This window comes from Erpetoichthys calabaricus, chromosome 14, assembly GCF_900747795.2.
Source record: "Erpetoichthys calabaricus chromosome 14, fErpCal1.3, whole genome shotgun sequence".
Classification (NCBI taxonomy): Eukaryota; Metazoa; Chordata; class Cladistia; order Polypteriformes; family Polypteridae; genus Erpetoichthys; species Erpetoichthys calabaricus.
The window spans coordinates 104,523,559-104,550,278 of NC_041407.2; the positions used below are offsets into that span (position 1 = coordinate 104,523,559).

A 26,720-nucleotide genomic window follows, 5' to 3' on the forward strand; every position below is an offset into this window, starting at 1 on the left:
AATACAATCAGAGGTCCAGAGCTATCTAGGTAGAGTACAAAGTTAACAGAGTGTGAAAGGCGCTATATAGCGCCCGACCCGGCACAAACTCAGGCAGAGGCACGTACTTAAATAAAACACGCTTTATTATTTCTTCAGCCGTGGGGCACGCCTTCCCCGTGTCCCACAGGCCCAACACAGTCCCAAATACACTCACAATTACTCTCTCTATCCACCTCAGCACCACCACTCCTCCTCAGGCTTAGTCCTTCTCCTCCCGACTCTGGCTCTCTCGAGTGGTGGTGGCTGGCCTTTTTTATACCCCACCCGGAAGCGTTCCAGGTGTTTGATTACCTGGTCCTAATTGACCTTCCGGGTGGGGCTGACGAGTCGACCAGCTGGGCTGGAAAGTCCATGCAGCTCCCCCTGGCGGCCCTCCAAGCCCCCAACCAGGCTGTAGAGGACTCCATCTGCCATGGAGCCTTGCGCCAGGTTGGGGAATCATCGTCCACCAGGGAGGCTGCCACCAAGCGTCCCGGGGGAGGTACTGAGCTGCCCATGGTGGCTCCCCCGGAATAGATGCAGCAGGGGCGTCCCTGCCGGGCATGAGACCCGGCTGTCCTTCACAAGAGTTAAAGCAGAATGAAGCAGTAAGGACATGTGATGAAGAGAGATGAGGAATAAGTGGGCAAAAGAGTGATGGGAACAGAAATCCAAGGGAAGAGAAAGCAAGTGAGGGCAAAGTGGAGGTGGATGGAAAAACTAACAGGAGATCTGAAGGAAAAGGCCTTGAGTGGCGAGTACTGTGGGTGAAGGACAGAGCTGTATGGAGAATAATGAAATACAATGCACTCACACATACATGATTGCAATAGGTGTATATATGTCTGTAAGTGTATGCATACAGTATAATATTAGAATATATATATATATTTATATATATATATATATATATATATGTAGTTGGATACCATGCTAAATGATCCAGCATCTCGATCGGGGCAGAAGCAGATTCCTTGCCAAGGCGGGAGGCTGTAATGGAAAAACAGACATGGATTGGCATCTTGACTTATATATAGAGTGGTTCCTTGTCAGGAAGAAAGACCATAATGGATGAACAAGAATGGACTGGCATCCTGACTGGGTGCTGGTTCCTTGCCAGGACAGGACACAAGGCCTGCTCAGAAGGACAGTGGGAGGCCACTTCCCAGGGCTAAGTTCTTTCCCCATTGTACAGGATGACAGCATCCCAATGGTGGAACTCCCATATGGATACCTGCAGGGAAGGCTGGAAAATGTAGTACCAGAGGCCAGCTCTTATGGTGGTTCTTGTGTCTCACTAGAGGGAGCTGCAGGAGACCATTCCATTAAATCTTCGTTGAAAGGGCTTCCGCCTGACCTGGAAGTGCTTGTGACGTGCAACTGTGTGGCCCCAGAAGTACCCCTGGGTCCGGCATAAAAGAAGCCGGTTTTTTTTCTGCCTCAGTAGTCAGAGAGTCTGGAGGAGGTGAACGCAACTACCTTGGAAAACCTGTCGTTACACTGTGCTATCCGGAGATGAGGATTTGGAAACCTGTTAAGGGACTGTTGTAAATAAAATTACCTTGTATTTGAACCTGGGACTGCGTTTGTGTAGTTTTGTCTGGGGTGCAGCTACACCCGCCCCCCCATATGACAATTTTCACACACATGAGCATTGGTAGCACCTTCTAGACTCTGAGGGGGTAAGCATTACCACCCAGGGATGAGAGGGGGCGCTGTCACTGACAACATTATCTTTCTGTGAATACAGAAGATATGGGCAGGTGTAAAGGCCTGAGTGACTTTGATAAGGGCCAAATTATTATGGCCAGACGACTGTGTCAGAGCATGAGGGTGCTCACAGTATGGAGTGGTGATTGTGACATGTCGTGTCACTGTTCAGGAATTTCATCAGTTTTGTTTTAGTGCCCACCTTGCATGTTAACTGTGGAGGGTGCGACTAGGGATTGCATGATAGTGCGTCAGTGTAGCCTTATTGAGCAATCAATTTCAGGTTTTTGTTTCTAATAAATTTGCACAACTTCCTCAAATGGGTGTTTTCGCTTTGTCGTTCTGGGTTGTCAAGTGTCGATCTATTAATGATAATATGAAGCTAAATAATTTTAAAATGAGACTGTAACATAACAAAATGTGGCAAACATGCAGGGGTGTGAATGCTTTCTGAAGGCACTCTATATACAGAATGTGTAATATTTGTAGTCAATGTTAAAAAAAGAAATGGAACATTAGAAAGAAAAAAAAATTTGGACATGAGCATCAGTAGGCTTTGCGGCCCAGGAACCAATTTACCCAAACTATTCAATAACATTTCAGTAATTATTGACCGCTCTGATGCTGATCTTTCTGATCATAAAATAGATCATTATGATAGCAATTGACGAGAAGAATTCAGTATTCATTGCAGAATTGTGGTATTTGAGGGCTCCTCTGGAGTGCCTCTTTCTCTTGCATGATTTGGCTCAAAAACTCATCAGCACATTGTCATCCCATAAGAGGTTTAAGTTTCGAGTTTGGCATTTTTCCGTCTGGCCATTTTAGCTCTAGACCGTTCTTAAGAAACGGTGACACACAGACACAGACAGACAGACGCCCACTATGAAGATATCAATGTTTTCGGTATCAGGGGACCCTAAAACGTCGAGATCCGTCGAAAACTGGAGTTTGAAATTTTTGACGAATCTTCCCCCATTGACGAAAAGTTATGGTGGGGCAGGGTGCAAAGCAAAAATAATAACACTAATGAAGAGCATCAAGGATTAGACGCCCATTAAGAAGCATAACATTCTCAAACCCTCCTGTCCTAATCCAGTTAGGGCAACGGTGGTGTTGGGGCCTATCCTTGCAGCACTAGGTGTGAGATGCATTACCTCACACTTGGCCAATTTGGAATCACCAGTTAATCCAACCTGCTCCTTTGGTGATGGGCTGACTTGATGAGAAATTGACACGTTTAACTGACCAGGCATGGGTTTCAAACCCAGGATGCTGGATATGTGAGGCAGTACCACAATAAAACGTGTCACCGTGCCATCATCAACACACATGACAAAAAGAAACGAAACACGTTTTAATTGAAGCCGACAACACATCTGAATAAAAGCAACCATGTTGGAAGGCTACCACCGTTAGGGTTAGGGTTAGGGTTAGCATGGTTTGATGTACCTGGGATGGAGATGGTCTGGAGGGGTGTCACTTGCACTCCTTGGATGGGATACCTGAGAGGAGAGTTTGGCAGGGCTACTAAAAGCGAGTCCAGCGGAGAAGCTTCCCTGTGGAAAGACAAAGACAATGAGACAAGTGGCTGCCTGTCCTGATTCGGCAGGAGAACAGATAACTAGTTTCTTGTGTTAAACCGGGAAATGCGTGTACAAGGCAAAACAAATGAAAATAAAACAAAGCGGCTGAAGTCCAGATGAGAGGCAAAAATCACAGTCAATAATTAGGCAAGAAGTGGAAAATCAGGTAAGACATGAAAAATAATCGCAAAGAGAATTCAAAAAGGTTTTATCTGTAATTGGAGAAGACACAGTAGAGAAGACAGGACCCTGGAGACCACGCCCCTAGAAACGTTGGACGCAACTCTGACAACGGTAAACAAAAATGGCTTTAGTAACAGGAAAAAGGCTATTAGACTTCAAATTTCAGCCCTCCCCAACTTTCCATTTGCTGTTCAACTGGTCTCTGACCTGCTTAAACTGCGGAATGAAATTAGCCACTGTCCTGTCAAAGTCGGCTTAACAATCTGAACGACTGGACCGTTTCGATACCTTATTAAAATCTACAACTAACTAAACAGTTTCAGTTTTTCTTATCAAAGTTTGAAAGAACAAAACAAGTCTGAACTTTTTACGTTATATTTATTTGATCAATCTATTAAAAGACTATTTGATCATAATCATCAAAATGCAGTTTTAGATACGTAACGGTAAATGAGAAAAGCATGCAAGCAGAAATTGGAATACGGCTCTCAAAATTACTTGGGCGAGGAAATGTATACTTTAATTACGGGTTGCAAGGCACAAAAATAATCTGTTCATTTCAAATGAAGCGTTGCAGCAGGGAAAATCCAGGGTGAGTCAAAAGTTCATTTTCATTTAACACACTTTCTTTTGATAGCCTCAGCGCACCACCCACATTTACACAGTTAGATATTGTTCATTTGCTTTAAAACACACACCCTATGCACTTTGAACTCACACATCAGTAGCGCTGTGTCTTCGGTTCATCGAGTTGCCCCTGGTGACGGCTGCTGACTTTTCTGTCATTCTGTCCGTAAATTAGCGCTTGAGGTGGATGTTATGCTATACTTTCCCGGGAAGGACCCCCCCTCCCTGCTCTTGCCATAATAAGAGTGCCACCAGTAATTTGACTCCACTTCAAGCAGCGTCTTAAACACGTTGTAAAACCCGTTATGATTGCAGATCATTTTCCCCCACTACATCTCATCCATCCATCCTCTTCCGCTTATCTGAGATCGGGTCGCGGGCGCAGCAGCTTGAGCAGAGATGCCAAGACTTCCCTCTCCCTGGCCACTTCTACTAGCTCTTCCGGGGGAATCCTGAGGCGTTCCCAGGCCAGCTGAAAGACCCTCCAGTGTGTCCTGGGTCTTTCCCTGGGCCTCCTCCCTGTTAGACGTGCCCGGAACACCTCACCAGGGAGGCGTCCAGGAGGTGATCAGTTGACACCTCTGCCCCTCTCGTTGCCCGAGTGTCAAAGACATGTGCCCGCAACTCCTCCTCGAGCCGCCACCTTATCGTGGTGGAGGGGTTTGCGTGTCCCAGTGACCCTAGGTAGGGTTACCCAAGGCAAACTGGTCCTAGGTGAGGGACGAGACAAAGAACGGTTCAGAAAACCTCCTATGATGATTAAGAAATTTGGATGGCGTTTTCCCTCACTTGGACACAGGTCACCGGGGCCCCCCTCTGGAGCCAGGCCTGGTGGTGGGGCTCGATGGCAAGCGCCTGGCCTATGGGGCTCAGCCGGGCACAGCCCAAAGAGGCAATGTGGGTCCCCCTTCCCATGGGCTCACTACCTGTAGGAGGGGTCGAGGAGGCTGGGTGCAATGTGAGTCAGGTAGTGGCCAAAAGGTGGGGACCTTGGCAGTCCAATCCTCAGCTACAAGAACCTGGCTCTTGGGACTACATCCCCGATTATTTTAATTGAAAATTCAAACGTCTGCGTCAGTCACTCCATGTTGCTATAGCTAAGACTTGGTGACGTGATGACACTCCTTTCTTTCCTTCACAAATGGAGGACTGCAGGTTATACAGAATGGTGGGAACAGCTTCATTCATTAGCCCAGCATGAAGGCTACAGGCGCCCCCCTTTGTCAGGCACAGGGTTGAAACTTGGAAGATAAAACTACAACGTGATACACAGGTCATTACAGAAACGTCAATAAGAGAGACGACTGTAAACAGAACAGCTCACCTGGTCAGATGCTTTTTAAACTCAGCCGTCCTCCTTGCTTGTATGCGGCTTCTCTCTTCCTCTTCCAAGACAGCTGGCAGATCATACACGTTAGGTGCTTGTCGGCACGTGCAGGGAACCCTGTAGGAAGAAAAGGCAAAACATAATTCAGAAATTTGGTATTATTTTGGTTTGATTTTATCACATCAGGCATAAACAGAGGTGGGTAGAGTAGCCAAAAATTGTACTCAAGTAAGAGTAGCGTTACTTCAAAATAATACGACTCAAGCAGAAGTAAACAGTAGTCATCCAAAAAATGATTCGAGTAAAAAAAAGTACTTGGTGAAGAGACTACTGAGTAACTGTTTGATCATAATAAATTATTTATTTTTCAGAAATGTTGTAATAAGACAGACAAAAATATAAAATAATGTGCAAATTTTGCTATTTCCAAATAATAAAATAAAAAAATCAGTAAAAATAAATAATATCTTTACAAAATTAAGATGCACAAATAACACAAAGATCCAAAGCTCATTTTTTCACAACAAGGCTTTTGAAGCCAATACTTACCGTATTGTATTTGTTTATTAGTATATACTAATAATAATATATAATAATATATAATATAATATAATATATATTATATAAGTATTGTGAATTTCCCCTTGGGATTAATAAAGTATCTATCTATCTATCTACAGTAGGTAACATGTATGTTTGAACAGTGCAAACTACTTACAGTGACAAGATATACTGTACACCAGGGGTGACCAAAACGTCGATCGCGATCGACCGATAGATCAGAAAGGTAGTGCAGGTAGATCGCGTTACATTCAAAAAAAATTTTTTTTAAACGTTAGTCTATCATATATCTTCCCTATGGCATTTGCCACTTGATTGACATACAGGGCGGCCAGTCTCAGATCTCTTTTCTTCTAACACACTGGTCATCCCGCACGCACGATCAAACGATCAAGCTACTGCAAAACTCCAGCTATCTAAGTGATCCAGTTAGCCTTCCAATTTATATCGACTGAAGAAGGGATTTAAAAAAAAATGTGTTGGTTATGGGCCGGATGTGGAATTGGAAGAGGATTTATTTCTCTCACAATGTCACAATCGAAGTGCGCTTGTCTGATCTGTCAATCTATCATTACTATTCCAAAGAAGGAAAATGTGTAAAAGGCACTTTTGAACTGTTCATAAAAACTACAAAAACTGACTTCCTTCTGAAAAGCGATCTGAGAAAGAGAAAGAAGAGGGAAACTAAAATCGCAGTTAAAATTGGACAGCCATCATTTTTCACTTGGCTGAATTCAAAAGCAAAGGCAGACACATCGTTACGGGTGAGTCACTCGATCATTAAGCATACGAAGTCCTTCCAAGATGAAGAGACGATAAAGAGGCCTTCATTGAGGCAGATGGCTAGGGAGAAATTCCTGCTGAGATTTCGAGACCCCAAAATGCCTACATTTTGTAACATTTATTACTAAATATGAAAAAGTTTGTTTTAACAATGTGTTTACACAGATTACTGTAGAAACGGAACACACATGAAATGCATGTGTTCCAAATAACAATCTATTATTTCCACTCTAAAACTCCACTTCACTCCCAGATAATCAATCAAGGCATGAGCTGGGAGAAGTTTGTGCACATTCTAAGTCAGTGGGGGTATGGAATAGCCGGCTGCTGGCAGCTTGTCTTTATCAGCACATTTAGAGGACAAAAGACGCTGACGGAGAGGTGTGAACGGATTTAAGAAGCGATTTAAGGTGGGCCGGATCTACGAGTTTTTTCGTAGGCTCTGGTAATTCTAGTGTTAAGGGACAAACACCTACAAATATAATTTTTTTTGTTTATCTAATTTTGATTTGCTGTCTCTGGACAATAAATAGGATGACCCGGTTGGCTCCCCCAAAATTCGGAGCTGTCATTACCGCACTCAGTCACAATGTTTAAACCAGTCCGCTTACAGTATTAGATAAGACCTTTGCTAGGTGAAATTCCAAAGAGGAAATTCACTGGTCATGCAAGCTTGCCTGGGGGAATACAGGCTGCAACTAGAATGGGAGCTGGACTAGAGGACTGAGTTGGGGTTGAATAGGATTGGTATGAGGTAGGTGGTCGGCTTATCCCATTGGTCTTGGAGGTACATCAGGGAAGACAAGAACAGAGGTAACAAAGTCTCTCTTCCATTTTTTCATCAGTGGAGGAAACAGAAGACTTAATGGCCAAAATAAAAGGCCATGTTGAGCCAGACTGGACCAGTGCCACCTATTAGTCTAAGCAAGATAACCGATAATAATCCAGGTTGTATTATTAGTTTGCCAACATCAACATAACATAAGTGAGTTAAGTGAACAAACAAACCATTTGGGGGAGAGGGATGGAAGGTCCAAAATAGACATACCACCTAGGGCCACAAAAAAGGCTAGAAATAGCTCTACATGACTCACTCCAACATCTTCCAGGATCATGAAGGAGTACCAGCTCTCTTTTTGGTTGATTACTGCAAATGATCATGAACATGACTAACATTAAAAGTTTTCCAATGCACTTTGGATATTTTTCAATGCAAAGTACACATCCCAAGTGCACAGTGCAGTAATTTTCAGATTTCTATACTGGGAGGTGGAACGACCCCCTGCGGTCTCAAAATAAAGGGTGAGGTTTCAAGCAGCAGCCTTCTATGTCAATGCCAAAGTCACTGTGTTAGTGTTTCTTGTAATTCTCAGTTTCTCTTACCGTTTTTTTAATGTTGGTTGAATGAAGTTCAGGTGTTCTTCTCTTCCTTTGACTTCATTTCTAAAAATAAATACATAAAAACAAACATAAATACTTAAACTGGATGAGTACAATGCCAGAGGTATGTGGTATAGCGGGTCCACAGCTCACGTCAAAAAGGCCACTTTTTAAATAAATAATCGCCATCTTCGTGGCGGAAGCGGTTCCTGGGGAAGTTCGTGATGCAGGCGGTCCTCGCTTAAGTGCACAGGTGAGGAGTTGTCCACATCAGTAATTGTTGCCTGGAGCTGCTGATTGCCACACCTGATCCATGTCCTCATGATAAATAGAAGCATGAGGCGGCTAGGAGGGGGGAATGAAAAAAGAAAAGGAAAAAGTGAACGGAGGTTGCAGGAGAAGGTGGCAGGAAGCAGGGAGAGGAAAGCCAGTGCAAGAGAGCGAGAACCGATGATGTTGGGTTCCAGAGCACCCAGAAGCAAGATGGGAGTATGGAGCGGAACCCGCATCGTCACAAGGAAGTTTCCTGTCTTGTACTCAGTGCAGCTGGGATAGTCAACCCTCACCCCTGCCATGAACTGGATTATGTGGAGTTCAGTGTGTCACGCTTGGCCATTGTTATGTGAAAAAGTAAGTACCCCCCATGAAATGTGTGTTTTTTTTTTGTTGTTGTTTTTTCTTTTTAAATATAAGTGGATAAACCAAGATTAGATCTTCATTTAAATAGTACCTATTGATAAAGGTGGGAATATCACAAATGTCATGTCACAGTTACATTTTGTAGTCCACTGTATAACTGAAATAAACAAATGCACATGTCCTATATGAAGAAAGTAAGTACATCCCTACATCTATGGCTACCTCAAATACCTAAAACTAGAATCAGGTGCTGAAGATCAGAACATCACTAGAGAGGATGCTGCCTGAAGCCATCTCATTTAAACCTGTAATCACCATGTCAAAACTGTAAGGGGCATATCTGCCTAAGTGTCAGGGAAAGGATTTAAAAAGATCTCCAAACAACTGGGAATTAACCATTTCCCTGTCTGGAAGATCACTTGCAAGAGTTGAACATTTTTAAACAGCTGCCAACTTGTCCAGACCAGTCCACCTCTGCAAATTCATCCCAAAAAGCAGGATGGATGATGCTTAAAGACATCTCTAAGAAGTCCAGAATGGCATCACAGGACCTTCAGGTTGCTCTTGTCATTGATGGTGTTCTTTGCGCACATTTGTCATTGTTTATATCAAAGTGCACAAGTCTACCTTTAGTAAGAGGCTCCCCAAATTAGACCAACATTGTGAGGTGTACTAGGAGGAAACACGGAAGACCATCAGGACAAGACTAAAGTTTGCCCAACCATGACTTCTGGAACAGACAAGGCAAAGACAGAATTATTTTGCTATGATACCAGAAGACATATTTGAAGAAAACCAAAGACAGTGTTTGTCCAGAAGAGCACGATCCCAACTGCAAAGCATGGTGGTGGAAATATTCCAGTTTAGGGGTACTTTGCTGCATTAAGGCTGGAGCAACTCACCATCACAGAATCCACTAGGAACTCTTCATTGTATCAGAGGGTGCTTGAGGATAGAGTTTCAGAAGACTGAAATACAACCGAAGTGGACCTTGCAACATGTCAATGAACCTAAACATACCAGTAAATACACCAGGAATTGGTGGAAAGGAAAGAAATGGAGTGGCTCTGAAATGGTCACTGGGCATTGCAGACAGTCAAGAAATGCGTCGGTACCCCTCCATGAAAAACGAAGACCCCACAATTGTCTCTGAAATAACTTGAAACTGACCAAAGTCATTGGCACCCATCATTGCTTATTTTGTATTCGACAAAAATCAGACTGAGTTTTGATTCAACAGAATATTTCAAATAAATTACACAAATGAAAATGTAATGGACAAAAACGATGAGACCCTTCACCTAATATGCTGTTGCAAAACCTTTAGAGTTTGCAGTCCCTGCCAACCAGTGATTCTTGGAGCTCTCCATGAAACTTCTGCACCTGTCCACAGGTAGTTTGGCCCACTAATCCTGAGCCAACTTTGCCAGTAGGGTCAGATTCGAAGGGGGTCTTTCCACACTGCATGTTCCAGTTCTTTCAATAAATGTTTGATGGGATTCAAATCAGGGCTCATAGAAGGCCCACTCAGAGTAGTTCCAAGTTTTCTTCTTAGCCATTCCTGGGTGTTTTGGCTCCTTAGCCTGTTGAAGAGTCCATGACCTGCGATTGAGACAGAGCTTTCTGACACTGGGCAGTACGTTTCACTCCAGAATGTCTCGATAGTCTTGAGATTTCATTGTTCCCCAGCACAGACTCAAGACACCTCGGGGCCAGATGCAGCCAAGCAGCCTCCATGTTTCACAGTAGCTATGATGGCCTTTTCTTTGAAAGCTTCATTTGTTCGTCTGTCGACATAGAGTTGATGTGATTTGCCAAAAAGCTCCAGTTTTGTCTGCCAAAGGCATTCAGGCTTGTCAATGGCATTTTCATGTGTCTTCTCCTATTGAGCCCACTGTCACTCAAAAAGTGACACATTGTGCGATCAGACACTGATGGATCTCGACCTTAGAGTTCAGCTGGTATCTCTTTGGAAGTTGCCCTTGGCTTTGCGTCTCTCATTCTCACTACCCTTCTGCCCATTCTGGGGTTGATTTTCCTCTTGGTGGCCAAGTCTGGGAAGTTGGCTACAGTCTCATGGACCGTCATCTTCTTACTAATTTTTGAAACTGTGGTCACAGGAACATCAAGCTGTTTGAAGATGGTCTTCTAGCCTTGGTCTTTCACATGCTGGTCTATCGTTTTTTTCTGGTCTTCGCTGACAACTCTCTCCTTTGCTTTCTCTGGTCCACGTTCAGTGTGGGACACACAATGACGTCAAACAGCAGAGTGACGACTCTTCTCCATTTAAAAACCGGCCGAATGACCGATTGCACGACTGGAGACGTTTGTGATATGAATTCAAGGAAACACCCAGCTTGAAAAAAAAAATCCCTCAAATACAATTATTTAGAATCTTTTCTAGGGGTCCCAACAAATGTGTCCAGGCCATTTTAGAAGATCTTTATAGAAGAAGGAACACTTGATCTCCTTATTCTTTCCATTATTTATGAAATAAAACAAACTATATTATCTAAAAGACTATAATATAGTGTCAAAAAACTTTAATTTCCAAATCAAAATAAAATTTGTATTTTGATTGAAATAAACCTCATTTTCATAGTTTAAAGTCATAATAACGTAAACTATTATTGCTAATCACGAAAAGATACTAAATAAAAAAAATATAGAACAAATATAAAATAGATAACTGAAATCAGTCACCTACAATAAAATTAGAATAAGTACTTGAATAAAAACAAGTAAAATAAAATATGTACTTCTATAAAACACAGCTTTGACTAACCTATTCTAATAACCTAATGAATAACAAAGCTGTAAATGCCAGCAAGTATCAAAATACAGGTGGTACCCCACAATTCGACCCTAATCCATTGCTGGACTGGGGTCGAATTGTGAGACACCATTTCCCATCCAAGTCTATGGGAATTCAATTAATTGGTTGCAGGGCCAAGAAAAAACCCCACTTAATTGTAGCAAAAAGATTCGAAGATTTTTGTGCGACGCACAGAGAGATAGAGGTGTTACACGAAAAGCTTCTATATACTTTAAATAAGGAGGGAACGATTAAGTAACAGAAAAAGACATTCGCAGAAAAGTTTAAGAAATGGAATGAATTTGCTGTCGCTAATACGGCATGGCTGAAAGATGCAAATAGACTGCTAACACACACATCTGATGAACAGCTAGTTAATCAATTAGAAGAGATGCAATTACAAGAACGAGATCGCTCACCAACCAACTCGCCACCAACTCAAAACCATGAGTTGTAGACCTGCTTTTGTCCACAACTTTTTTTGCTCCCACAGAAACCTTTGCACCCAGAATCTGTTCCCTGTTTTTCCAAAAAGTTGACACAGTTGTCCTGGGAACACCATACTCCTTCGCAACATCCATGATTCTGGCACCTTTCTTAAGAGCAGCACAAAAACACTAGAAAAGTGGCTGAAGGGAGCAAAAACGCGAGTCGACTCTCCCAGGACGGCGCGGACATATTTTCTACATCACATTTGACGTTTTGCGTTTCTCAAATTGCGGGGCAGAGGTTGAATTGCGAGTCGACCTCCCAGCAAATTCGACCGTCGAATTATGGGACGGACGAATTGCGGGAGGTCGAATTGCGAGGTACCACCTGTATAAAACTACTAAGAAGAAAAATAAATAACAAATAAAACAAACAAGAAAATATTAAGCTTTTTGCTATAGCCGAAAACAAATAATAATCACATTTTATTTATTAAATTTATATTGGATCTTTGAAAGATCTTTGTCCAAGAGGACATTGGGAAAAAGATCTCTTAATCAATATATCAGAAAAGGAGTGCAAGGTAGCAAAGCAGAGAATTCACTCGAGCTCCATATGCGCAAAGCATAGAATTATACAACTAAAAATTATATATCGAGGTCATCTGTCTCACTTAAAACTGTCCAAAATGTTTCCAGGGCAAGATCCAACCTGCTAACGCTGCAATCGAGCTCCTGCTTCACTGGGTCACATGTTCTGGGCCTGCACCAAACTAACATCATTTTGGACCAAAATTTTTAAGTGCCTTTCAGACAGCCTTGGTATCACAATCCCTCCTAACCCATTAACAGCTGTGTTCGGTGTTCTTCCAGACGGAAACCAGTAGAGAAGGACAATCAAACGGTGATTGCATTCACTACACTTTTGGCACGCAGTCTTATTCTGTTAAATTGGAAGAATCCTAATTCTCCTCTGATAAGTGAGTGGGAAACCGATATTTTATATTATTTAAAATTGGAAAAAATCAAATTCTCAGTTAGAGGATCTGTACAGAATTTTTTTCAAAACCTGGCAGGATTTAATCAATAATATTTTAGAATAAGAAGAAATAATTATTTCCACATTTCTTTCCCTTCTCCATTTTTTTTTATTTACCTATATATATTTTTTCCTTTCTTTTGTTTATTTTTGCCCTATTATAAAAGCCCTAAGCAATTCTCCTTTGGCCATGCTCTCCTTTTCAAGGGTGGGGTTTGATTCGTCTTCAATTCTTTTTTTTTTTTTGTATAAATTGATCTATTTGTATGGAATGATTACAATAAAAGGGCGGCACGGTGGCGCAATGGGTAGCGCTGCTGCCTCGCAGTTGGGAGACCTGGGGACCTGGGTTCGCTTCCCGGGTCCTCCCTGCGTGGAGTTTGCATGTTCTCCCCGTGTCTGCGTGGGTTTCCTCCGGGCGCTCCGGTTTCCTCCCACAGTCCAAAGACATGCAGATTAGGTGGATTGGCGATTCTAAATGGGCCCTAGTGTGTGCTTGGTGTGTGGGTGTGTTTGTGTGTGTCCTGCGGTGGGTTGGCACCCTGCCCAGGATTGGTTCCCTGCCTTGTGCCCTGTGTTGGCTGGGATTGGCTCCGGCAGACCCCCGTGACCCTGTGTTCGGATTCAGCGGGTTGGAAAATGGATGGATGGATGGATTACAATAAAATTAATAAAATTAAAAAAAAAATTATATTTACTGTTACTTTGACAAGCACTTAGTAGTGCCTTTTGTTCTTTTTTTCCTCCAAGAATTCCTCAAATTGTTGACAAGACATACTGGTATCAAAGTTTATTTTCACGCATAACTCTGCCTTAACTAAACCAACCTGCATTCGGTTTCTTTCTTCTGTCAAAAGATTCAACATTAAAGAAAAGATTCTTTCAGGAAACGCGTTGCTGACAGGAATGGATAGAATTTTGCCAACAATCTTGAACAAATTAGATAGATCAGAGGTTTGAAAAATTTTACACCAAATTTCATTATTTTCAAAATTTGTATGTGTTATACTATGTTTTGTTATTAAGTTTAATGTCACTGTTCTCTGTGCCCACTGTTATGGACTCATTCATACAGGCAGACCAAGTATGGTACACAGGGGCACAGCATCAGCATTTAGAATTGCCGAGCCAAGCACAGGACTAGAGAGCCAAAGACAACTGGAGAATTGAATATTCAGCCTAAAGACAGACTAGGATATTTCTATCTTCTGTCAGCACACCATCCTCTTTCCTTGTTGGGAAAATGAGAACTGTATGTAGGCATTGTGCTAGTCCTGTATTTTTGAAGGTGGGCTTTGAGTCCTGTCCTGTCCTTGTTTGGATCCGGAGCCAAGAGCCTGTACATGGAGCAACCAGAATATAAAGGATGGACCTATGGCCAACACACTTTGAAGCTGCCGGGCAGAAGATTATGTCTTCCATCCGGTGAAAATCCTTTCAGCGTGGCGACAAAAGATGGCAGACTGCGTAGGTCAAGACCCCCACATTGCTCGATATGTCTGTCATAATCTTCCCGTCTGTAATACCACGTGAACCCGTCAGTAAAGCGCTAGATTATCCTTTTTACTTCTCGTGTAATCTTTTAACCATCATATTGCATGCTGGGGGGGGATAATATCTTTTTTATTTATAATTATTTAAATTCAGGTTAATTAAAACGCCGCAATTGAAAATAACACATTTCCAGAGAGCTAATGCCTCTTAAGGAAACAGTATGGCCTTTTTCAAGCTCCTGCAGTCCACTTTCAAGAATAACAATTTCATCGTATAATGCATCTTCATCGATGTTATTTACCTTTGCTGCATCTTTAGCTTCCAGTATTTTTTGATAGCTGATGTTTGCATTATGCTTCTTTAAATGTATACAGTCAAAATACTGAAAGGGACTCTTTTGGAAATCATAATACCTCGCAATATAGTCGACTGTTTTTTTGTACACTAGATTCGCCTCTTTCACAAAAATGTCTTTTTCCTTTGTTGGAAGGTACTGTAAGGCAGCTAGTACTTTGCTTCCAAAAAATTGGTCATTTTGCCTTTGAGTTATCCGTTCTATCAAATCAGACATAATTTCATGTAATTCAGTGCTGGTTAAGTGATTGCTTTCTAGTTTGGCAATGTGGAGATTTAAAATGTTCATATAATGATGAACAAAATAAATGTAACACTCTGAGACTAGAATCTCACAACTAAGATCATCTGCTCCTGTTTTTTTTTTTTTTTTATGAACTTCCAGATATTTTTATCGCAGTTTTCTTCTAGATCAAGAAAATATTTTTTGACAGCTGGCCAACAATGTAAAAGTCTATCAAGAGCGGCATACAAAGAAAGCCATCTTGGTGTTACATGGCGCAACATTTTTTGGTAGTCCATTTCCAGATAATCAAAACACTCTTTTAGAACTTCAGATTTCTTGGCACTGTTAGAAAATTCTGCATATATTTTCAAAACCAAATTTTCCACGTCATATGCAAGAGCTTTCGATGCATTTCTGCCTGCGTTATGTATCACATGGCAATTACAATTTGCTTTCAGTATTCCTGCATTACGATCTAGACGTTTTTTTTATGGAGATCACAGTTCACGGAAGCGTTGTCTGCACTATATGAACTTAAGTCCGAAAATTTAAGTGCACACTTTTCTAAAGTTGTCAGTATGCTTGTTGTTATCGATGCGGAATATTCATCGTTATTTTCTATAAAGTCCAAGAGTTTATTCTGGATTCCATTTTTTACGCTGAAATATATCTTACTGTGACCGGAAATAACTTTTGGTTTCCTTTATTGGAAGCGTCAGACAGAATGGCATATGGTAGTGAAGACTCTGTATTGGCTTTCATTTCATCCAAGACATTCTCTATATTTTTAGGAGCTAGACAGTTCTCTGCTATGGCTTCTGCTTTTGTTCTCCCACAGTGCACTTTTCTCGCCAACGCAGAATCTCGATACAAGTAAGAATTTAATTTTATGGCACAATCTGTGCTTAAGTAACTGTGGTGATGGTTGATACCATGATAGACCTGGGCAACTTCAACCATAGTTACAAGACTTTCTTCATTACTACTCTTTTTTGGAAAAAAATGAAGTCACTAATTTATTTTTAGCACTGCTGGTTATGGCAGTAGAATGTCCTTTACTTTTTAAATGCGTTTTTATAGCCTTCTCACCTTCATGTTTTATGGTGAATTTTACACTACAAAGAATACATTTTGAGGTAAAATTGTCCACTTTAACAAGCCAGTCTTTGTAGTCATTATTGTGCCTCCAAGAATCTGGAAAAGAAGTGGAATATTTACGCTTTTTCTTAGCAGGCATCACATCCACAGAAGATGTAGTTGTCCGATCTGACATCGACTCATTTGAGTTGCTTTTTCTGCTTCCATCACTATCATCGCTCATTGTTCAAAAACAAATTTCAAAGACAACAGAAATCTAAGTAGTCTAGCCATGCAAGACATGCGATTTGAAAGAAACTAGTCTTAACGCCAGGAAGAGAGATTGGGAAATGATTGACAATTGCTAACGAATTTCACCTTTCCTTGCAACGTGACGTTGCCACGAATCCTGAGAAATCCAAAACACGGTGTAGCTAAAGTTAAACTAAATCAGTAGCAGGGAGTCTTCAGAATTTTCTTTGTTCTGTGTTAAATTATTTTTCACCTGGAGAAACTGACATTTGACCCGGAGCCTGAGGGCTGAAACCTGTAGAGGCAGTAACCCTATTTCTAATTCTCCTGGCTTTTCGCCACCTGCAACACTCAACACCTCGGCTGTCACATCATCTAGAATTGTAGATGTAGGCCCTTCGTCACTGTAGCACCCTTGAAAAGGCCATCTCCTTGCTTCCATCACCACTCACAACTTGTTACCTTAAGTATTTATAGCTTACCTCATCACCTTGGCAGTGTCCGGTCAGTGGAACCTGGTGACCTTCACACAAATTAAACGTCAATGTAGTCGTCATCGTTTCTTTAGACTGGCCTGCAGTTTTGAAAAGTGTTCAGCCTCGATGCCTGATGGATGAAGCATCCTGGGTACAAAACCTACACCTAATCATGGTCCGTGTGGCGTTTGCACATTTTCACCACTTTGCTGTCCATTTTTCTCCCACACCCCTGTTGTGATGCGAGATTTTGCATATAACTTGATAAATATTTTGTATGTCTTTATTTGTAATTTAGACAAACCAATGGAAATTAGTGTTACATTAGTGAAAAGCATTCATGTTTACCCCCACCAGGAATGGGTCTCTTTGAATTTTACGACAGAGTTTTGCCTTAAATCAACTTGGCGAGTATTTCTCTGCTAAAGTTTTTCAACCCCCGAAAGGGGGTTGCCTAACATATGGTCTTGGGAGGGTGGCAGGTTTTAAAATGTTGTATTTCCCCATTGGTGTGAAGTATGGCTGTTTGGAATTGGCTTGGATCAGAAGCTTTTAAGTACCATGATGTCCTATTGGCTCTAGGGGTTGGACAGAGAATCTATAAATCTGCTTGTTCAACCACATTCTCTCTCTCTTACTAACCAACATATGATGAAGAAGTATCTCTCTTACCAAACTGATGAAGACCATCACACCATGAACTAAAAGGACAACACAATGGAGACCACAGTTTAGCAGCCATATTGAGACAGGGATGCGGCCTGTTCTGAAGAAAGCTGAGCACCAATGATGCCTTAACTAGAGACATTTAAGTAACTACAAGTCTGTGTGCCGCCTGAAATACACATCACCATTTAATCAGGTTGTATGGTTGCCAATATTCAAATGTACTTGGCATATTGTTATTATTTATGACTCCCCATTGGGATTAATAAAGTATCTATCTATCTATCTATTACCAATAATACATTATTTTATGTGTAACTTAATTCCTGCTCATCTTTTAACTACACCTAATTGCCTATAGATATAGAAGGGAAGGTGGGGATAAGTTATATACTATAATACCTTATAAACAGTGGTAAGTCTGTGAGATTAGGCATTTTGACAAAGGCTACTTAATAATACAATAGGGGAAAGTAGAGCAGTATATTACTCTACCAAGACAAAACAACCCCGAAAGATACGAAAGTTAATTTGACAATTCTAGAATATGTGTTAGATGGCCCTGTCATGGACCAGTGGTGTCCAGGATTCTTGTGAAAAGAAAGTGGATTCATCATCACTCAGCTAGCATGTAAAATAATAACAGATTTAAAAAAAAAAAAAAAAAAAAAAAAAAAAAAAAAAAAAAGGAAAGCAAGACCTAAACAAAGTGTAATCCTTAACCAGGCCAAAAAGTAAAAATAAAATAAAATAAATAAATAAATAATTGAAAAGTAAGACCACAAAAGAAAAATACAACAAGAGGCTGAGGGGAGCAGGTGAACAAAGGAAAAAAAACCTGATGCCTCAGAGCAGGCCTAACTGACACCTGCACCTTTTTAGGCCTGTCATCTAATAATGACCTCATCTGACAGTAATTAAGAATAAAAGAATGGATAGATAGATAGATAGATAGATAGATAGATAGATAGATAGATAGATAGATAGATAGATACTTTATTAATCCCAATGGGAAATTCACATTCTTCAGCAGCAGCATACTGATACAATAAATAATATTAAATTAAAGAATGATAATAATGCAGGTGAAAAACAGACAATAACTATGTATAATGTTAAATGTTAACATTTACCCCCCAGGGTGGAATTAAAGAGTCGCATAGTTTGGGGGAGGAACGATCTCCTCAATCTGTCAGTGGAGCAGGACAGTGACAGCAGTCTGTCGCTGAAGCTGCTCTTCTGTCTGGAGATGATACTATTAAGTGGATGCAGTGGATTCTCCATAATTGATAGGAGCCTACATTACTGAAGGAAGTCAGAAGATAATTAATGAAAGGAATGAAGAGGATCGAGTAACAAAAAACAAACAAACAAACAACAACAAAAGAACCACAAAAAAAATTGAGGGTCGAGAAATACAAAACCAGGACAGACAGGTTGCCAAGATTTAATGGCAATAAGTGAGACTTGGATAACAAACTGCTTGTCATGGGTTGGATGCATGACAGGTTGCAATGTTGTCTTAATTTAAAGACATGTGGGCATGTGCTCAAGCTTTGTCAATTATTATATAACCATAATATACACACAGCTACACCATACTGCTTTACTCTATATATATATATATATATATATATATATATATATATATATATATATATATATATATATTGTGGCGGATGGCCGGGGCCCATGCCCGGCCAGGACGCCCCTTTGTCACTGGATCCGGGGGAGCAGCCATGGGATCCACGCTACGTCCCTCAGAACCTTTGTTGGCAGCCCCCCTGGGTTGCGTCGGGGCCACTTTTGTGGAACACCGGAGATCATCCTGGTTGGGCTCCGTGACCCCCACCAGGGGGAGTTGCATAGAGCTGCACGGCTTAATGAGCCCGTCTGGGCGGGAGCGCAGCCACACCCGGAAGTAGGTCAATGAGCACCTGCAGCACTTCCGGGTGGGCTATAAGAGGAGCCTGCAGCCACTACTCAGGCCGCCAGAGTCAGGAGGAGGATGACAAAGCTGCCCTGGGAGGAGTGGAGGAAAAGAAGAGTGTATTTTGCTTGTTTTGTTTTGGTGGTGCTTTTAGGGACTGTGTAGGGCACGGGAAGACGTATCCCACGGCTGAAGAAAAATTCTTTCGTGTATTTTACTCGTGCCTCTGGTATTAGTCTGTGTCAGGTCGGTGCCAATTAAGCACCTTATATCACAACTAGCCAACCCGTGGCGTAGCATACGCCGCATAATTATGTATTGATGGGTGAACACGTCCTGAAAGACACAGTTGTCCAAATGGGGTGGGTTTGAGGATATGACTAAGTGAATGAAAAGATGGAACTCTGGAGAGAGCAACATCCAATTGTCCGTGACTGCGTGAGGGACGGGGGTGGATGGCGGTCGGGCACGAAGGGTGGAACGGGGGGGAGAGGGGAAGGACGCCCAGGGAGGACGCCCTTTCCTCCCCCTCCGCCTCTCCGGAGAGAGGGCGGGGAAGCGGGCCCAAGAGGTTTCAGACCCTAACCGTCCAATGACGGGTCAGCACAACCGGTAATGATCCTTCCGCAGGTTCACCTATGGAATTACGACTTTTACTTCCTCTAGATAGTCAAGTTCAATCATTTTCTCGGCGCTCCGCCAGAGGCCGCGAGCGACCGCGGCAGGGTTGATCCGAGGATCTCACTAAACCATCCAATTGGCAGTAGCGACAGGCGGTGTGTACAAAAGGCAGGGACTTAAGCAGTGCGAGCTTATGACCCGCACTTACTGGGAATTCCTCGTTCGTGGGGAACAATTGCAAGCCCCGGTCCCCATCACGAACGGGGTTCAACGGCTTACCCACGCCTCTCGGCGCCGGGTAGACCCACGTTGATCCATTCAGTGTAGCGCGTGTGCAGCCCCGGACATCCAAGGGCATCACAGACTTGTTATTGCTCAATCTCACGTGGCTGAAAGCTTATCAGCTGCAATAGTTTTACACTCCAGTACATTGTGGTGAATGCTGGCAACAGTCAGGCGGGCAGGCGGGTTAGTAGGTGTTCTCATCCCATGGTCTTAGAGTTGGTGGGCGGGGATCTGTGAGTTGGTGGGCGTGGCTATGTTGTGCGTATCCCATGGTTGTCTTGCGTGCCCTGTCGGCTGCTTAGTGAATTATATATATAGATATAGATATAGATATAGATATATAGATAGATAAAATCCTAAGCCTAAAAGTGCAACAATTTTGTGCAACGATTTTATGTGACATTTTTATGTCACTTTTTTGTCACGCTTTAAATTGGGCTTATTTTAAAACCTACATATATATGTTTGGTATCACTCTTTTCAGAGTTTATCAAACTTTAATGTGATGTTGTTAGATTTTCAGATTCTTATTCCATTTTTAAATTCTAAACTAAAAAATATCAAGAACTCTCATCCCACGAGACAAGACTTTGTGCCAGGAGATTCAACCATGCCCAGGCCCAGAAATAACAGACAAAAAGTAGAACAGCTGCTGTACAGGCTTTTAAATGTTCAAAGCGCCATGCAAGATGCAGGTAATGCGACATGGCAGCAGCAAGCCAGCAGCTGATCGAGGAAAGAGGAGGTTAAAAAAAAAAAAAAAAATTTCGTTTCCCATGGTATCACCGTTTAAGAGGGGGTGTCAGAGGAGCAACTGTGTCTCCTTGAGGTGCGTTCAGCCCCCCACTTCACAATGCAAGTGGCAGACTGGCCACAAATGGAGGTTGGGCACCAAAGGCGCCAGCCCCCCTAGTATATACATAAATATATATACACACAAACACATATATTATACTAGCTGTCCCTTGGGGTTCTGCCCACGTAGTAGTGAAACAGGACTTTACAAATCAATTTAAAAAAAAAAAAAATAAAATAATTTATATTGAGAAGAATTGATATTGATAGCTTTCATATCCGAGGGCCTCTTGACATATAATATTTTTGTTTTTGCTATCAAGGGTGAGAATGTAGCTGTGATCTCTTTGCCAAAAATGTAAAAAAATTGGCAAGGTACATCTGGCCAAGCGGAAGGTAGGTATGCTCCAATGTCAAATGTGGCCACACTTATCATGGAGAGAAGAGCACGTGGTCGTGATGCCAATGAGCAGGTACCCTCTAAAACACACGTAGCTCTGATCCCTCTCAAAAAATGTCAAACGTTACTCCTTAACAATCTCTAGATGATAATGTCTGCTGAACAAAAGGGTATCGCTAGCTAAGTGGAGGCGAGGTGCATGAGTGAGGATGGCCTCGTCCGGCTCCCTACTTCTGAGATATAAAGATAGATAGATAGATGAAGGGCACTATATGATAGATAGATAGATAGATGTGAAAGGCACTATAGACAGACAGACACAGACAGACAGAGTCACACACACATGCAAAATAAAAAAATAAATGCGATTTGAAAATTACATGGTACCCATAATGCACAGAAGCTGATGCAATACAACACATTGACAAAGGCTTATGGGTAGTTTGAGCATGCCCAGCGCAGTGCTCTGCTGTTACTTTTGTTGAAGCCAAATTCAAACGAACATGGACGCTCTGCTGTGGGATTGCATATTGTTCAACAACACGCCAAGGTGAGATTTCTTTGGGCAGCTGGAGTTAGGGAATCCATTCCTGGGAATTTGGGAATCCTGCATGTCATTCCCGGGAATCACACAGTGCACGGGCATCTCACATATGAGCGGTTTCAGAACGAGCGACACTTATTTTTAATAATACTACTGCAATATGATGACACCAATAAAAGACTAACCTTAACTACAAGCAGTCCATGCTGTCATAAGTACATGTATCTAGTTAGTTACGGTAATAAGAGTATAGAAAGCACAACGTATCGAGCGTGCGGTCATCCAGGCGAGAGCACACCTTTGTGCAGAGTACGCCAGCCGCTGAGAAAGCACGCTCTGCTTCCACTGAAGTAGATGGCACAGTCATCAGGTACTGATACACTTGTTCTAAACAATGCCCGTGCTTGCCGTTGCTCTGAAACACCTGCCGTTTCAACTTTTACTGATGCATCCAGTTTCTTGTCATCATTCTGTGATGGCAAGTTTCTTAGCACAGATAATGCGGATGCAACAGACTGACGCATAGCAATTTCAAGTTGCTGTTCAAAGCTGTCAACAACACAGATGTCAATGAACTCTGCCCCGTCCCAGCATTCGTGCGCTGCAGAGTGCAGACACCTCTCAGTCCACTGTGCTCAGTCAGCCGGAAGATTGACTGCTGCTGGTCTGTTGTTGACTGAATTAATGAGCAACACACTACACCGTGGGTCAAAAAACCGTGCCACTTAATTATTTTCAACTATAACTATGATCGATTTTTACACTTTTACACGCTATATATGCAAGCTTGGCCGTTCCCGTTTTCCCGGGAATTACCAGAGTTTCGGAATGAAAAATGTTTGGGAATCCCGGGCTCCCAGTAATCGAATGGATTCCCTAGTTGGAGTGAAGCCTGCTGAAATTCACAGAAGGATGTTGGCTTCGTACAGAAGTGAGAACAGCAAGACTCACATATGAATGAGTAGAAAAGCTTAAAGCAGTTAGAACAAGTATAACCAACAAAGCTCGATCTGGTTGGCCATCAACATTGTTCACACAAACCCACATCGACATGGCAAATGCCTTCATCGGAGAAGGCCGACGGATCACGTTGTCCACTGTTGCTGCATTTGGATATCAGCTATGGAACAGCACATGCCATAATGCATGATGACTTGAGGGTACCGTAAAATTCAGTCAAGATGGCTACCCCAACAGTTTACTGATCTGCACAAGCAAAATCCTTTGTTGAATCTCTACAGGTTTCACTTCCTCCCCAAAAGAAATCTCACTACAGCACATTGTTCAACAACAGTGCAATATCACAGTGGAGCGTCCATGTTTCATGTGACCTTGGCTTTGACAAGACTAACGGCAGAGTGCTGCTCTGTGCATATTCGAATTACCCATAAGCCATCACAAATGTGTTGTATTGCGCCAGATTCTATCTACTACATTATTTTCAAACTGTATTGCCTTTACTTTTTCATTTACCCATGTATATATAAAATAGTTTTTTGAAATGAGAAACAAATTGAATAAACCACAGAGTCTGGAGATTTGTAGTTTCTATACTAGCCATGTTTGCCCAACTACGTTGCGCATGTTAAAGTTGTCTGTGAAGGGCTGCCAGTCGTGAACTGGGCCCTTTGTCGCACAGCATTATGATTTTTTATAAGGGAAACAAAATTACAAAAGAAAACCCTTGGACATTGATTTGATAGGAACGGCCTACTCGGAATCACCGTCCGAATAGTAATTATGTGGTGGTGGAGGAGCATTTCTGCTTCTCTCCGTTCACAGTCCGTCTCGTTTTCACAACGCTGTCGTTTCCTCTCACGATCTCTTCTCAACCTTTCTCCAGTCTCGCAGGTTGCTTTGTGGCAATCCAAAGACTAAGCCAATATACACGGAGCAATGGTTATAAAAGGAGGACACGTAGGTATCCAGACTCTTTAAAGCATAAATAGGGATCACTTCACTGACATGTGAGCAAGCCACGGTACAACTGTGAGACACGGGGCACTCGCCGGCTACAACGTAACAATAATAATTTCCGGAACGTGCTGTTACGTTGTCATTCATTTTACCCACTGTCTTTATTTCATTCATATGTTACGTAGGCACGTACCTTTTATCTTCGGCAATCTCATTCTCTAACCAGGCCTCAGGAGCTAACCAGCGTAACACTGTCCACCACCCATTTCGTTATTCTGGCACATTGTTGACATCCGTGAATAAAAACAACGTACTAAACTGGAAGGTGGTCTACGCATGTGTGGAATTCGCAGACAAACAAAGATCAAGATCCAAATGAAGATTATATATAAAGATTAGTTAATTTAAAGCACAACAATTTGTTTAGTTTGAATGTCTGTGTTTTGAGGTGTGACTGGAGTACTACAGTCTTCAGTAGTATAAGCCTGGAGGAGATTCTTAATGCAATGCCTATGTTTTAGCTGTCTCTCTACTGCCATCTAGTGTTTCTTCTTCTAATTCATTTGCAGACAAACAAAGATCAAGATCCAAATGAAGATTATATATTGAGATTTTTAGGACATGGGAGTGTTGAATACTACTTGGATACCTAGCATTGGGGGGATGCAGCATTTGGAGGGTGGCACCAAAGCGTGTGGCCAGCATAAAACTTTGATAGCCTTCACCCTTGGCATCAGGAGCCCTTTTGAGTACATGCCGTAGACTTAACAAAGCACACCTAATGGACTGAACGGCTCAGGCTATAATCACCAATAGAAATTGCTTGGTGTGAGCGCCCCCTGTTGCCCCCGGCAAGATGTCGGCCATATATACACTATATGGGAAGTACATAAAAACAGGTTTGGGTGAAAAAAAAAAAAAAAAATTGGGAAATGACCATCAGTAGGGTTTGTGCCACAGGAACCAAGTTCCTCGAACTATTCTGTAACATTTCAGTAATTACTTACTGCTCTGATGCCGACCTTTCTGATCATAAAATACATCATTACGATAAGAATTGATCAGAAGAATTTATAATTAATTACAGAATTACGGTATTTGAGGGTTCCTCTAGAGGGCATCTTTCTCTTATATGATTTGGCTCAAAAACTAATCAGCACATCGTCATCTCATAACAGGCTTAAGTTTCGAGTTTGGCATTTTTCCATCCAGCCGTTTTAGCTCTGGACCATCTTCAAGAAACTGTGACACACACACACACAGACATAAACACAGACTGGCACACACTCATCATCGAGATATCGATGTTTTTCGTATCAAGGGACCCTAAAATGTCGAGATATGTTGAAAACCGGAAATTGAAATTTTTGATGAATCTAAAGCTTTTGCTCCTCCCCACTAGATGATCGGTTATGGTGGCCGAGGGTCGCAAAGCAAAAATCTAACGCTCGGGTTACCTAAAAAGAAGTGTCCTAAATTGTGTCAAATAAGATCCATAATCGAATCGATGTTTGAAGATGTTGTAAGGGTTGATCATTTGAATCAATTGAATTAGGCTGAAGTATTTGGACAACCGCTTTAGCTCTGGACCATCCTCAAGAAACTGCGACACACAGACACACACACAGTCATCATTGAGATATCGATGTTTTCGGTATCAGGGCACCCTAAAATGTCATGATATTATGAAAACCGGAGATTGAAATTTTTGACAAATCTAAAGCTTTTGCTCCTCCCCACTAGACTATCGGTTATGGTGGCCGAGGGTCGCAAAGCAAAAATCTAACGCTCAGGGCACCTAAAAAGAAGTGTCAAAATTGGGTCAAATAAAATCCATAATCAAATCGGCATTTGAAGATGTTGTACGGGTTGATCATTTGAATCAATTGAATTAGGCCGAAGCATTTGGACAGAACTTTCCAAAGAAGGAGATACATAAAAGTACACTGCAATAGTGAGGACTGTCATGGCGCCACGTTAATTACCTCTCACTAATTCACCCTGCCCCAAATGTGTAAACAGCACAGGAGGTTAATAAAGATGAACTCAAATACACTTACGTTTCAGGAGAACCTGGAGATGCCCATTTATCAGCGCCATCCACAGGCTTAACCAGGTAGAGTATGTTATTAGAGTAGATGCAGACAATCCCAAGAACGAGGAGGGCCAGGAAAAGCAGGAAAACATTCTTCAGGCTACAAAATGGGAAAAATAAAAACATCAAAATTTTTGTTCCAAGCTTTAATCGAGTGATAGCAGCTCCATTATTTGATAAAGGAGATCTGGTTTTAGGGGCGGCACGGTGGGTAGCGCTGCTGCCTCGCAGTTAGGAGACCTGTGTTCGCTTCCCGGGTCCTCCCTGCGTGGAGTTTGCATGTTCTCCCCGTGTCTGCGTGGGTTTCCTCCGGGCGCTCCGGTTTCCTCCCACGCTTCAAAGACATGCAGGTTAGGTGGATTGGCAATTCTAAATTGTCCCTAGTGTGTGCTTGGTGTGTTTGTGTGTGTCCTGCAGTGGATTGGCACCCTGCCCGGGATTGGTTCCTGCCTTGTGCCCTGTGTTGGGTGGGATTGGCTCCAGCAGACC

General features: G+C 42.1%; 2 protein-coding genes across 2 annotated transcripts in view; both read right to left on the minus strand.

Moving 5' to 3' along the window:
• Positions 1–26,720, minus strand: part of LOC114664579 (beta-1,4 N-acetylgalactosaminyltransferase 2-like) — a 100,023-nt gene that overhangs the window by 52,683 nt on the left and 20,620 nt on the right. Inside the window, exons 2-5 of the mRNA XM_028818747.2 lie at positions 26,197–26,331; positions 8,182–8,241; positions 5,452–5,571; positions 3,184–3,290 (exon numbers count right to left, since the gene is read on the minus strand). Coding sequence (XP_028674580.1) covers positions 3,184–3,290; positions 5,452–5,571; positions 8,182–8,241; positions 26,197–26,331 — 422 coding nt within the window. The remainder of the gene's footprint in view (positions 1–3,183; positions 3,291–5,451; positions 5,572–8,181; positions 8,242–26,196; positions 26,332–26,720) is intronic.
• LOC114664509 (pyruvate dehydrogenase (acetyl-transferring) kinase isozyme 2, mitochondrial-like) overlaps positions 1–26,720 on the minus strand; it is a 905,310-nt gene that overhangs the window by 16,773 nt on the left and 861,817 nt on the right. The window lies entirely within an intron of this gene.